Source organism: Rhipicephalus microplus, chromosome X (genome assembly GCF_043290135.1).
Source record: "Rhipicephalus microplus isolate Deutch F79 chromosome X, USDA_Rmic, whole genome shotgun sequence".
Classification (NCBI taxonomy): Eukaryota; Metazoa; Arthropoda; class Arachnida; order Ixodida; family Ixodidae; genus Rhipicephalus; species Rhipicephalus microplus.
Window position 1 is genome coordinate 79,140,469 of NC_134710.1, and position 15,479 is coordinate 79,155,947.

Below are 15,479 nucleotides of genomic sequence, written 5' to 3' on the forward strand. Positions count from 1 at the left end.
AGTCAGCGAGAGGCTAACCTCTGGCGTAATTCAAGAATCGTCAAGTCCCTGGGCCTGTTATCTTGGTCAAGGAAAAAAATGGGTCCTGGAGGTTCTGCGTTGACTACAGACGTCTCAACTCTATAACTAAGAAGGACGTGTACCCGCTTCCTCGCATCGATGATGTCATCGACTGCCTGCATTCAGCGTCCTATTTTTCATCGGTGGACTTGCGATCCGGGTATTGGCAGATCCCCATGGATCCGGCTGACAAAGAAAAGACGGCCTTTGTTACAGCCGACGGTCTGTTTGAGTTTAATGTTATGCCATTCGGCTTGTGTAATGCACCCCGCCACATTTGAAAGATATATGGACACCATTTTACAGGGCCTCAAATGGGAAATTTGCCTGTGTTATCTGGACGATGTGGTAATTTTTGGCCGAACATTTGAAGAACATAATCATCGCCTTGACCTCGCTCTAACCTGTCTCGAGGAAGCTGCGCTTACACTGAACTCAAAAAAATGTCGCTTTGGAGAACGTGAAACCTTGGTTCTGGGACACCTGGTGGATAAAAATGGCGCGAGACTGGACCCGCAGAAAGTCGCCGCTGTCAGCAACCTCAAGCAGCCGCAGTCCCCCAGGGAGTTGCGTAGCTTCCTGGGCCTGTGTTCTTACTTTCGTCGATTTGTTCCGAATTTCGCTGATAAAGCACAACCACCGACTGACCTTCTGCAAAAGAATGTCCCTTTCCACTAGACACCGGATTGCGAAGCAGCCTTTAAGCAGCTTCGGTTCATACTTACTTCAGGACCGGTACTACGCCATTTCGATCCTTCTGCTGAAACGGAAATTCACACAGATGCCAGCGGATTCGGCCTTGGTGCAGTGCTCGTTCAGCGCCATGACAATGCTGAACACGTGGTCGCTTACGCGAGTCGTTCGTTGAGCAAGGCAGAACGAAATTACACAGTCACAGAACAGGAGTGCCTCGCAGTCGTTTTCGCCGTGCACAAGTTTCGCCCATACATCTACGGCCGTCGCTTCTCGGTAATCACCGACCATCATTCTCTATGCTGGTTGGTAGGCCTCCGAGACCCATCTGGACGACTGGCGCGATGGGCTTTGCGCTTACAGGAGTTCGACTTCACAGTACGCTACAAGAGCGGTAACCGGCACGCAGATGCCGACTGCCTATCGCCCCTTCCTCTACCGACGACTGAGTGTGACGCTGACAACTTCGACCAGTATATCGGCACTATTGCCTCTGAGTTCCCTGATCTCGCGACTTTCCGGACAGCCCAACAAGAGGACCGCTCCTTAGATTCGCTGTTTGCCTCCGCAAATGAACACGCAAACCCAAGCTCTTTTGTGGTTCGTGACGGCGTCCTTTACAAGAAGAATTATTCCGGACAAGGCGCCCGTCTGCTTCTAGTTGTTCCACGCACTTTACGGGCTCACGTCTTTCGGTCCTTACACGACGATGCAACCTGCGGCCACATGGGCTTTGCCAGAACGCTTCAACGAATACAGCAAAGGTTCTATTGGCCCAAGATGCGACGCGACACGGAAAAATACGTTGCTGGATGCGAACAATGCCAACGACACAAACGTCCCACAGCTACGCCGCCAGGACTTTTCCATCCTGTTCCACCTCCTAACTCTCCCTTCGAGACTGTTGGTGTCGATCTGCTCGGTCCATTTCCACGATCGAGCAGTAACAATCGATGGGTCGTCGTCTGTGTTGACCACCTAACGCGCTACGCAGAAACTGCTGCAATACCTGCTGCAACGGCCATGCACGTGTCGCAGTTTATGCTTCGCTGTATAATTCTCCGCCATGGTCCTCCACGCGTTGTCATTAGCAACCACGGACGTCAGTTCGTTGCCGACGTCGTTGAAGAGATCCTGCGTCTGTCTGCCAGCCATTTCCGCTATGCCACACCATATCACCCACAGACCAATGGTCTCGTAGAGCGCACGAACCGGACTCTCACGAACATGCTGTCTATTTATGTCGATTCTAAGCACAAAAACTGGGACGAAGTGCTACCTTATATCACGTACGCGCACAATACCGCGAAGCATGAGACTACAGGTTACTCTCCATTTTACCTGCTGTACGCTCGCTCCCCACGATTTTGTCTCGACACTATACTACCTTTTACACTAGACGTGGAAACCTCAATAGCCGAGACGCTCTGCCGCGCAGAAGAAGCCCGTCGCATCACACGGCTTCGAACCTTGGCATCCCAGCAGCGTTCTAAGAAACGTTACGACGCCTGCCATCGCTCCGTATCTTATAGTAAGGGCGATCTTGCGTGGTTATGGACACCAGTCCGCAAACGTGGTTTGTGCCAGAAGTTCTTGGCCTACTATTCCGGTCCATTCGTCATTCTTGACCGCCTCAGCGACGTCACGTACGTAATCTTGAGCGTCACAAGCAATGGTCGCCGCTCTAGCAAAACACAACTGACACATGTTGCGCGCCTTAAACCGTGCCACCATCAACCATCCGAGTGACTCGCCCAGAGGGCATCGTCTGCGAACCGGGAAGTGAAACGCGCTAGCGAAGATTCGACGAAGAGGAGGAAGAGACTCGACTGACTCGCGAGCGACGCTGTTGATCCTTCACTGAGCTACACCTCTGCATTGCCCATCTTGTAAATAAACGCGTTCCATCGTCACAATATGTTTCATACACCTTGCTTGCCCTCACCTGAAATAAAAAAAAAAAAAAAAGAAAGAGAAGTGCAAGCTTGTGCATAAAACAGGGGAAAAAAAGATGAAAGATGGGGATGAAGTGGTTATTGGAGATAAAAAGGTTAGCATGACAAGTCGTGGATCACTGTAGCATGTTAGAGAAGGAACAAAACAGAAGAGAGGGGGAATACTCAGAATTTGTATCAGTTCTAGTGTTGCCACCTGTCTCCAGTTGTAGACTGGCCCAGCCAGTTTTCTAGATACCTGGCCAGTTGCCAGTCCACTCGAGCTACCACTGGCAGTTTTTTTTTTAATCCCAATATTGCATAAAATATTGCAATTTTCTAGGTCACTTTATAAGCGTCAGTTCAACAACTAGATGGTGGATATTTATCGTCAATCACCAACACTCTTACACTGTTAGTGAACTCCTTTTTACGATCCGTTCAAATGAAATGATCACTGGAAAAGAACATATAATTGTACATGAATGTATAAATGAATATCCAACACTTTTTGGGATAATATTCACAGTACCCATATTACTATTTGTTTGTACAAGAAATTCCACTGCCCTGGTGGATACAGACGCAAAGAAGAGCTTTTTTAAAAGTATTGTGGTTCTTTTTCAGTGCAGTACATTCACAGTGGTGGCAATACCTTCCAGCATTTTCGAGCAGCCATTGGAGCAGGCAAAATCTGCTTTTGGAGCGGCTACCTCTGTGTTTAGAGCATGCACGGGCTTTTCATAATATACACAGAGGAAGAAAACTTATATTTAGTTTAAGGTTCCCTCAGTTTATATAATCATTCATACAGAAGCAGCAAGCCCACAATATAAACAGAAAATATAAACAAAAGCAGGATCATATAAAGAAGCGATGACGTAAAACAGTGAAGGATATTGCACCAACAAGCTGGATGCAGCATGAAGTTCTAGCAGCGTGCGCGCACACTCACTCACATAGGCGTGCGCATGGAGAGGCGAGGGGATGGGGGCGCACAGCCAGCCCCATACATTGACATAATAGGGAGAGGGGGGGGGTGCTGCAACGAACCTTCACCCTCCCTCCTTGAGGGGAGCTCTGAGCATGCCAGGCATATGCATCCCTTCTCCCCACACACACACACGAAGCTTTTTACAGTAAAACCTCGTTAATACTTACAGCGCCAAATGCCGCTAACTGCACACTAAACATAGCATGCGTTAACCACCAAGTACCAATTTGCATCTCTTTACGTGCGTCATCACCGCTAAAGAAGGAACTCATACAGCGCCACAGCAAATATTGCCTAAAGTGTTCACCACAAAGCCATTTCTTTCTGTTTGCCAAATTTCAGAAATGACTGGCACTCTCGCACGGCAGTACAGTGGCGACAACAAGGAGCTTTTCAAAACTACTTGGAGTCTGGGATGCGTGACTGACGCAGCGACTGACATAGTGATGAAACAGACAAAAGCGGCTGTTCGTGATAAAAGTGTGCTGCGGTCTGCTACTTAGCCAAAACTGACACAGCATCTTTCGAGACGAGGTACGGTCGCAGGGAGTTGACCGTCTACAGGCTAGTTGCATGCAACGCTTTGCCTGCTTGGCGTACACACTGTGCCGAGCCGCTTGCACCTACTTTCCTTCAAACCATGGACTGATACAGCAAGAAGCATGTTGCGTTAATGTGACGATGCGAGCCTTTTGCATGCAATGCTCTAGTGGTCCTGGCAACTAAGGCGCGTTTGGGTTGTTGCACTATAATAGCGTGCTATCTTGGTGCCTGTGATCTACAACGCTAAACTCTACAACAGCGAGCTACTTTCGTTTCTGTAAAGCAGTGCACGCTGAGCACGATCCTGTAAAATGATCGAGAAGGCAGCGATCGGCGCCCCTGCGCGCTCAGTAGTCGCCAGCTGTTAAAAGCGTGCAGTAGGCTTAAAGTGGCGCTACGCCACACATGTAGGGTTTTTATTGGCGATGTCATACTGATGCACTTTTCGGTGGTCACCACATCGCCTTCGTTCTTTACCAGAAAAGACACCGCTGCAATTGCGCGGAAGTGGGAATAATTGATTGGCCGATTCAGCGCTCTTGCAGCTATGCCATTGCATGCGAATGCAGCAGCGCAAACGTACAAAATGGCAACCATCACGTAATATCCTCTCATATGCGTGCTGTCAACATTACTTCTGGTTCCAAAACCACCTTGTGGCGCAGCTATAGTGCAAATCAGACAAAAAAGACCCCTTTGAAGCAGTACGGTGCAGTAATTTCCAGCTGGCACAGGTTGGCGCAATTGGTTCAGGTTTCCCACCACTGCATTCAGAGCAATAAACAAAGCATCATTCTAATCGGAGCTATTCTTTGGTTAGTTCAATGTGCTGTTTATGTTTGTACGTTCAGTTTATTTTGCTCAAGGAACAAATGTTACATTAAATAAACAACACTGCATGTCAAAGACAAGACGTAACGTCTGTTGTTCAACGTTAATTTAATCTCCGTTTAACTCCTTTTAACCCATTGCCCTGATGAAGGCCGTTTTTGGGGGGGGGAGGAGAGGGGAGGAGAAAAGAGAGAAACCACAATCGGTTCCTGCCATTTTGACAGAGGAGAAACAAGCATAATACTACTAGGCTATATAGATATTGGTTTCGGTGACTTTGACAGAGGCAGGGGAAGGGCGAGGCACTAAGCCATGATCCTGTTAGGGTACTTGAGTACACCAGATTTGGTGACACCGAAAGAGAAAAAGGGCAGTGGTGAGGCATTCCTAAATGAGAAGATAACAAAGATGTTTTTGGAAAAAGTCGTTTTCAACAAGCTTATGCTCGACAACATAGAAACAACAAGCTTATGCTCGACAACATACAGATAAAATAGTTGACAACATAGAAAAAAAACTATTCACGGTAGGGCTTTTCCTTGACTTTAAAAAAGCATTTGATTCCGTTAAGCATGATGTTTTACTGCTCAAACTATCCAGATACGGTGTCAGAGGTATAGCTCTAGACATTGTAAAAAGTTACCTAGAAAACCGTGTGCAATACACCAATATTGGTAATGCGAAATCTGAATTCGGTAAAATTACATGCGGCGTGCCACAAGGGTCAATCCTTGGCCCACTCTTGTTTATTATGTACATAAATGATATAGTTAACATACCTCTTACACCTGACATTATTTTGTACGCCGATGACACGAATGTATTCTTCTCTGGGCCAGATATTGACGACCTTATGTTGAAAGCGAATATTTGGCTACAAAACTTATCTACATGGCTTAGGGCCAACAGGTTAAATCTAAATGCTAAAAAAACAAAATTTGTTGTTTTTAGACCTCGTAACAAAACATACATTAGTAAGAATATTATTAGCTTTCAGGGACAGCCTATTGAACGCGTTGCGTCTCTTAAATTTCTCGGTGTCTTTTTTCACGAATATTTAGATTGGTCTGTGCATATAAATTACTTGCGAAAAAACATCTCTCGAGCAGTTGGCATACTATGCACGTTGCGCAGCCTACTACCAGTATGGTTAAAAAGACAGATTTATTACGCAACCATACATTCGCACCTTCACTATTGTCTTCTGATTTGGGGAACGACGACAAAAACTAACCTCAAAAATTTATATCTATTACAAAAACGAGCTGTGCGATTAATTGAACTTCTACCTTTTCGTTCGCACACAGCCCCTTTTTTCGAAAAACATAGACTGCTAGTCATTAATAATATCCGATATAAAAAATTAGCAATGATTATATATCGTGAAGTTAAATCTAATCGAATTGAATTTTTCAGGAAGTATCACGAGCGTAACCACAGTCATAATTTACGACATATTAGTTTCAAGAAAGACACGCTTCGTACAAATTACGGTACACAAAAACTAACTTACCAAATTCCCCACTTTCTTAATGAACACCCCACTGTGATGGCATTAATTGAACAAAGTTCCTCCATTTATGTTTTCAAAAAGAAGATACACACATTCCTTCTAAAAACTCAAACAGATTCTCATACCTCTTTCGATTCATTTTATTTTATGTAACTTTTATGTGCTGCTGTGACTTTATGAATTTTTTTTTTTTTGCTTTTGTCTGCCTGTTTGTTGTGCGTAAATAGTCTCTTATTATTTCTTTATGTGCTAATTCATAATTGCTGTTCATTTCTTTGTTAATACTGGCTTGATGTAAAAAAAAAAATTGTAAATGTTTTTTGATATTGTATGTATCTCAATTTCTCAATTTTTGTACTGCTATATATAACCTGTTTATGTATGTGTGTACATAGGGGGTTGGCGCTTTGTCAGGCTTTCTTTGCCTTTACGCCGATCCCCTAGGCAAACTGTGTACACGGGTTGTCTGAAATTAAATCAATAAAAAAAAAAAAAAAACAACTTATCTTCACATTGGAATCAAGGCTAGGAGGTGGGGCCTCCCCACACTCATGTTGCTCTGCAACTAGTGCGGCAGCTCGCGGCTGTTTTCGGTTTTGCTCGCTAGCATTATCAAGGTGTCTAAAACATTGTTTACAATAAAATGTGAATGGTAGAAACATGGTGATCATGCAGTATACATTCTAGTGTCATTTTACGAGTATATTTTTCTCGGAGAACTGAACAGCATATTTGTGGCCAAACACTGACTTGCTACATCAACTATGTCATAGATGCCATGTTTACCTCGGAGAATGGGTGTGCTGAAAAGGGGGTGCTGTCGAAAAAATGGAAAGAAAAGGAAGGCATTCTTGCAAAGTGAACAACAACTGCATTATAGCTACGACTTCCAGCAACTGTTTGAGTCTCATAATAAATAAAGCAGCACTTTAGCAAGGCAAATGAGGAAATTCTAAGTAGACTTAAGCACTATTTTTTGACGTGGCAGTAGGCATGCGCTTTGTTTCTGCAGCTTCTACAGTGCTGTCAAAAAAAGTTGTTGCCGAGTATAGCAAGATCATAGCATAGCATGCATTCTAGTCTGGAATATGTACTACCAGCTTGCCTGACTTTCGGTGCTTTTGAACTTCTTCCCACAAAGGAACCATCTAGTTATAATGACCAGCTGCCCAAAGCAAATGAAAATTTTTGCCAATCAGGACCGGTTGAGGATTGCACATATATAACACATTTGTAATGTAATTGCGAGCCTTTACCAAGCGCATGCAGCAAAAATGTTCATTTTTACAGTGGGTACAAGATCCTGGCAATGATCAATTTGTTCAAAATGAATGAAGCAAATCAGGGAATGGCATCATCTCCACAAGTCAAGGGATGTAGCAAAGTTCATGTCCGCTGTATACCAAATGAAGAGCTCCAAGTCAGTGCAGCACTGAATTTCACTTTCCTTTGAAATCTTTTTTTTTTCTTTTTGCTTGTACCATCATTTCTACAATCAGGACGGTATGAAAGCTATATTGTATTTTTTCTTCCATTTATTGTGTTTTTATTTATTTTCTGACTCAAAAGCACCATAGCCTCTCTTGAGAACCTTGCACCTGAAAAGTATTTGACCTAATACCCCTTGGAAAGCAAGCCAAACTTATTTATCAGCTAACACATCTGGAAAACAAATGAACAACGTATCATTTTATGCCAATGTAAGGGCAAGGCATGGCATTTTTGCCATTAATGTGGCCCTTCCATGCCTTCTTCTGTTCTACAATTAAAAATTCAATGTAAAGTCCTATTTAGCATAAAAATTCTCCAATATAGCAAACACATTTTCTTCATTGAAGGTTGTAACAGCAGCAAGACTGTCAACCATTACATTTGCCATTGCTGTTTTTGCTGGCACTTCTTATTTCTTTTCTTAGAACTGTGCTCTTGTTTCTTCTTCCTCATCTACCTTGTGAAAGTTGTTTAAGTTTGATTGTTCTTATTGCAAGCTGGCTTACTACAGCTCACACACACACAAAAAAAATGAGTTATCCAAATCTTACTTACTGCTTTGCCATAGTTCTCTTCAATGTGTGCCTTCAGCTTCAAATACTTCTCCTGCATGTGTGAATGGTATGGCTGGAGGCTTTCGGGGGCCTTGTCTCGGTGGATTTCTATGCCAGCTTCCAAAAGTGGTATCTGAGGGAAAGACACATGATACTTGCAAAACTATGGTAAGGGCGAGACAAAACATCAGCTCACCTAACGTGCATTCTCATAAAAGGGCTCATAAAAAAAGGTGCGCAGCTTGCACTGGCGACACAAAGCTAAAGTCATCAGTGGAGCTAGTGTTTGACCTAGCTAAGTTTTGCTAGCAATGCCAACGTTTTGCTGTGGCTAGACTTGGCAATACACGTCACATGACTACCTGTTGCATAATGCAACTTTAGTCACAAGAAGCTGTTAAATGGTTTTTGATGGGAACATGTGACGCGATTAGCTATTACGTGATGTTGCATACTTTTAGTCATGTCAAAAAAATTTGCATAATGGTTTGAGATTTTTAATCATGAGTAGTTATGTGACGTTACATGGTTCTAGTCACATGATTGATTACATGGCGCTTACAAGATTTTAGTTAGGTGAGTGGTATGAGGTTTGTTTGTCATGTGACTAGTTCTTACATATGTTACATGATTTTAGTCACACGATGTTCCACACTTTTCAGTCACATGAATAGTTTTTACATAATTTTACATAATTTATTTCATTTCATTGTATTTACCCTCAAGGCCATATGGCATTATAGACACGTAAAAGACTCGTCCATCATAGTTTTTGTATTTTATGTCGGGCCAATTGGCACACGTGTTGTGGGAGCAAAGCAGAATTGAAGAGGTTGAAGCAAGCACATACTGGTTCACGATTATGATTATTTCTGTTCACACTACCCGACGCGATGGGGAGCTTGAAGAGCTCTGCTCCTAAAAGCGGGTGTGTGTCCCGGTGAAATGGCAGCTAAATTTCCTACGAATGTGATACCACGTAACAGGCACGCCTCAACAGCGTACAGCACGGAAAAGGGGGCACTCGCTGTCACGCTAGCCCACCAAATGGTGGTACTTGAGGAGGTAAAGTATTGCTACAATCACACTTGCTCTTGCAAGCCTGTGTTATCCCCATATTCCTTGCCTGCGCAATCTCTTGCTGACGTTCCAGCTTTGCCTCAGTATCAATATTGTGTACAAAAAAAAAAAAAACTGAAGAAATTTGAAAGAAAAAAACATAGGTGTTAGAGAGTTTCAAACTTATCGCTCCATGCTCAGAAGCAAATTGTTTTAACCCCTGGCCTACACAGGCATCTCATAGATAGCAGGCCTGCACTTATCCTTAACATTATGCTACTTGGGTCGAATTTTCGTTGTCACCATTTTTATAACATTGATTTTGATATGAAACTGCCAGTACAAGTAGCATGATATGATAAAGTAGAGTGCACAGGACTACTACCTGCGAGGCGTTGCGCATAATCCATATTTCTTTCTTGGTGCTGCGGTGTAGTACGGCACTGATAGACGAGCGTAGGATGGCGCAGGTAAACAATTTTGGTGCACAATGGCACAAATGGCATAGCTGTTCCACTCCTGAGGTGGGCATATGCCATAGAAGTTGGGCAAGCCCCACTACTGCATCACAACAGGTGCAAGCATTAAAGGGGCACTAAACAGGAACAATGACTTGGTGTATATTGACAAACTGCACTCTGAGAGCTCTAATGCCACGTGTTTCACTATCACAAGTTTATCATTAGCCGAGAAAATCAAGGTTGAAGTTTTGTTTTTAAACCATGGCAAAATCTCTGTGCGTGATGTGACAAACTTCAAAATGTATTTTTGGGATTTTCATGGCATTGGCTCGAAATTTTCTAAAACCGTATGCTAAGACTTTATATGCACCCAAATATTACAATGTACTTAATTTTTATCGATTGGAAGCTATGTAGGACCCAGTACACGCCTTCAAAATTCATTAGCCGAGAAAATCAAGGTTGAAGTTTTGTTTTTAAATTCCATGGCAAAATCTCTGTGCGTGATGTGACAAACTTCAAAATGTATTTTTGGGATTTTCATGGCATTGGCTTGAAATTTTCTGAAACCGTATGCTAAGACTTTATATGCACCCAAATATTACAATGTACTTAATTTTTATCAATTGGAAGCTACGTAGGACCCAGTAGACGCCTTCAAAATTTCTTACGTCATGGTGTTTGGTGCGGGAATATCAAGATGGCATCGCCACCTGCATTTTCTTTTCACGCGTTTTCTCGCTTAGTAAGCACCATGTCACGGTAAGAGGGGTGTTTTTGGGATTGTGAAATTGTACTTCACTAATAGGTGAAAAATCCCTTTGCTCTTTGGTATCCTTTTAAAGCGAAAACTCTGAATCATGAACAGCAGCATGTGAAAGAAAGATAACAAAAGAGACAAAAACAGAGCGATAGAAAGAACAAGGGGAAAATAAACACATAAAGGGACAGAAAAACACTAAAGAGATATTGAAAGAGAGAGAAAGAGATAGAAAGAAACAAGACATAAAAAGAGAAAAAAAACTAAAGAATGAAAGAAAGAATAGAGAACGAAGTAGAAAAAGAAAGAGGATGCTATAAACAGAGGAAGAGAAAGAAAGGGGGGGAGCACAAAAAAGTAATAAGAGAAAGAAACAAAGAAAAAAGGAACAGAAAAAAAAAACAAAGACGAAAGAGAACAAGACAAAAATAAAGAAAAACAAAAAAGGTAGCCCTACTCCACTCTTCCTTCAGGCTTGGCACTCCTAGTGTGAAGCTGCCATAATTCTTTTTATTTTTATTGTGATACAAATGTTACACGATTTTAGTCACATGATGTTCCACACTTTTCAGTCACATAAAAAGGTGTGCAGCTTGCACTGGAAACTCTCGATGGGCTTTTGGAATAGCCGCTGCAGTCATTTTCAGTATAAAGGCCAAATTGATAACATAATTTCATGCATGATAACATCTATAGTATGTTCCTTTTACCCGTAAGTAAAAGCTTGTGAGTGCTGGCGACAAGCGAGACTGAAGCTGAGATAAAACAAGCCTGCCACTTCAGTTGCATGGAGGGCACATGCGATAGTATCACTCTGTGTACGAGGCCTGCGTCGACTGCTCATTAAGCAGAGGGAAAACATACCACCAGTCTTTCATAAGGATCATGAAAAGATGGGAGTGGAGGAGACTGTGATGCGTTGCTCGAAGGGAGCAGTCGCCAGCATGCCTGCTACTCCAATAGGCTTGAGGAGACAAGTCGTAAACTTGCTGTGCTCACAAAGCTTACTTGGCGTATAGAGAACTGAAAGCCCGAAAACCACTTCAATCCCTAAGCAGCCATACCTCTTTAAATCAGTGGTTTGTTGAGCTATGCGAGATCAGATGCAAAAGAGTTAGCTGCCAGCCTTACTTCATATAACACTATAATTTATTATTATCACATTCACTTTTCACTTTTAAGCGAAACAAGCTTTTTAAACACTTTGGTATTGACCTTGCAAGGCAAGGGGTGAATGTGCAACATGGCGTAGCAGCTTCATAATCGGCCTTCCGACGCCAGGGCCGTCAGCGATGGACCCACTACTGACAACTCCTCATATTAAAACAGAACTGTGGCTGCTCTGACCAGGAGGCACTAAAGAAAAACAGCAATTTATTGAAATCGGGGTCCTAACCCTCACGAGCTTAAAAGGGCAGGGCCTTTTAGGAGGTATGGGGGAGGGGGGGGTGTTGTGGGATGACAAAAGGAAGAACATGTCATGTAGCTCAAACGAAAAATTCCAGTGGAGTTGTTTAAAGTTTGGAGAGCATTTGCATAGCATACACAAAAACTAGGATGCGTATGCGCCAGACATTGAGATAGCCTCAGTATCAAGTACAGCAGGTGCGATGGAAAGCAAAGACACTAGATGGAGAGTGGTAGAGAAGGAGGTTGGAGCCTGTGGTGGGAGAGAGTAAAGCTTAGTCAAAGGAGGAGTGCTTGATTGATTGATATGTGGGGTTTAACGTCCCAAAACCACCATATGATTGATTATGAGACACGCCGAAGTGGAGGGCTTCAGAAATTTCGACCACCTAAGGTTCTTTAACGTGCACCCAAATCTGAGCCCACGGGCCTACAGCATTTCCGCCTCCATCGGAAATGCAGCCGCAAATGAGGAGTGCTTAAGGAAAGGACTAGAGAAAGAGGAGGGAGGTGAACGTGAAACAAAAATTCTGCCTAAAGTGGAGAGGAAGAATTAAAAGAGTATGGACATGAGATGGGAAGTGGAGAAGAATGAAATAAAACACAATAAAACTTTGAGGCCGAATTTCAACCTGCCACAGTCCGAAGCTGAAGGCAGTAGTTGTAACCACTCGGCTACGCAGAAGCAATAGCTGAGCAAGCATACATGGGAACCATACAAATGTGTTGCTATCGGAAAAAGAAGGGGAAAAAAAAGACAAAGAAAGAAATACAAAGAGAGAAAGAAACAGAAAGACAGAGAAAGCAGGTCATTGCATGTACAGTATAGTATATAGCAAAGGAATGTGGTAGTCGGGCTATTTGACTGCGACTGTGAAATGGCTTTCGGCCGAAAGCAGGACAAAACACTGTCTGACAAGCAGGTTGGTACGACAGCGGCACCCCAGCCCAAAAACAGGGACATGTCCCGCCTAAATCGAGATGTCTGTTCACTTTAGTAGTGCCACAAGAGTAATTGTATGAACCTGGATGTGCTGGTGGACGAAAATTACGGCGAGGCTCCTGTGGATAATGATCCATAAATAAGGTATATTTAACGAAAAGTGCAAGAGCGTTGCCATCATTCAAACGCTCCTCTATCACATTTTTTCGTGCATGGAAAATTCGATATTGGTCCGTATATCTGTCGGTAGTTTCTCGGGTTTCGTTTCGCTATGTCCAGAAACAGAGGCAACAAACATTTCAGTGACAGGCATGTATTTATTACAGGACATTAGATCGATTTAGTTGGGTGTCCAACTGTGGAGGCAAGCAGCCAGAGAGAGGCTGCACCCGCAGAGCTATAGTGGATGCTTAACTAGAACTGTCTATTGCTGTTACAACGTGTCATGCAACGCCTGAAACGAGCTATCAGCAGCAATTCTAGAACAGACGACATCCACCGATGAACCTCCAAAGCACTTTCTCACTACGGAATGGCTTAGGCGCCATGAGCCTCAGCAGAAGATGCATTTTGCTTTCGAGCCGACTTGCACAATGGAAGCTGCATTGGCTTGTCCGCTTCAGTGTAACAGTGGCTAAGGTGCTCGGCTGCTGTCCCGAAGGTCACGAGTTCGATCCCGGCGGTGGCGGTCGCATTTCGATGGAGGCAAAATGGTTGAGGCCAGTGTGCTGTACGATATCTTTGCACGTTAAAGCACACTAGATGGTCAAAATTTTCGCAGTCCTCCACTGCGGCATCTTATAATCATATCATGGTTTTGGGACGTTATACCCCAGATATTATTACTAAGCTGCAACGACATCGATCATGGTGTCATGGATTAGGGTGCACGCGAGACAGCTGTTTGTCCAGCGGAATAACTCTTGGTTCATGACTGTCACTTTGGTGCCCCAAGATCAAGCTGCACATGTTTTGACATGCCGGCGATGTGATTGTCGGTGACAGAGCCCTATACCCAAGCTCTGCCGCATTTTGGCACAATTCACGTTGATTTTATCAGAATGGGACAGTATATTCAATTTGGTAGACTTTGGTGCAGTTAGGGCAAGAGTGGAATGACTGATAATAGCACATTTACAGCCCCGCCATACGAGTGCTCTGGAGCGCTTTTAAAACTGGCCGTGCATTCAGTTCATAGAATTGGAGCTTTCAGACTACCTTTGGTTGGTTGTTTCGGAGCATCAAAGTCCGATTCTGAGCTCTCTCGACCGCTTTTGCTAAGAAGTCAGAGCATAGCATGACCTAGCCCAGAAGGCGGATCATGTGACACAAGCTGGCAACTATGTGGTTGCTGGCAGGTAACACCACAAGTGAGCATTTCGGAAGGAGACATCACCGGGTACATAATACTTTGTGCACATGAGTTCTTCATGGTGTTTTTCAGCGTGTGTGTGATGAGTTCACATCTATGAAGCCATAAATGCGCCATGTCAAAAAGGATGCGGCTAGTGAAGGGCAAGCGGAGAAAAGGTCAATGCTGTTACAGCAGCTCGCAGATGAATGCACTGAATACATAGGAACTCAGGTGACGACAATCACCAAATTTATGTGCAGAGCTGAGAATGGTGTCATTGCGTCCAGATAGGTGAGAGGTAACTGATCTCGATACAGCGCAGGAATGTTTAACAGGTGGTTTCCTGCACTTCCCACGCGCAACAAGCGCGCTGCTCCGAGATTGCTGATGTATTCATTCAGACTGCTGATGATGATGATGCTGATGCGCTCCTATTGTGAAGCTGCCTCGGCATCTGGCGACTTTGAGCCAGAGGACTGGAGCTGCCAACCGAATACAGTTGAACCTGCTTATAACGAACCTAAATATAACAAATTCCTCGATATAACAAAGTTTTTCTATTCCCCATCATTGCTCCACAAAAGCACATGTATTTTCGACCTCTATGTAACAAAGTAACAGCGTGAGACAACCTTGATATAACAAATTTTTCCCACGGAAAATCTAGAAATTTTACTTTGCGTTTTGATACGAGCATGCATCTTTCCCAGCTGCCCCTCTGCGGACGAAGCGCGAAGCAGCGGCGGCGCGCACGGTGCACCAGGTGAGAGCGAGCATTCCTTATTGCGCACGGGTGAGCGCCAGGCGGGCCTGCACCCCATATGCTGACGTTGCTGCCGTTCTCGCCACTGTGTGCGCATGCGCGGGTGTGCCCCCCTGCCT

At 43.9% G+C, this 15,479-nt stretch overlaps 1 protein-coding gene across 2 annotated transcripts in view; it reads right to left on the minus strand.

The window, feature by feature from the left end:
* Positions 1–15,479, minus strand: part of mbc (dedicator of cytokinesis protein myoblast city) — a 127,293-nt gene that overhangs the window by 38,192 nt on the left and 73,622 nt on the right. For both annotated transcript variants that reach the window (XM_037427100.2, XM_037427099.2), the window contains exon 37: positions 8,615–8,746. In XM_037427100.2, coding sequence (XP_037282997.1) covers positions 8,615–8,746 — 132 coding nt within the window. The remainder of the gene's footprint in view (positions 1–8,614; positions 8,747–15,479) is intronic.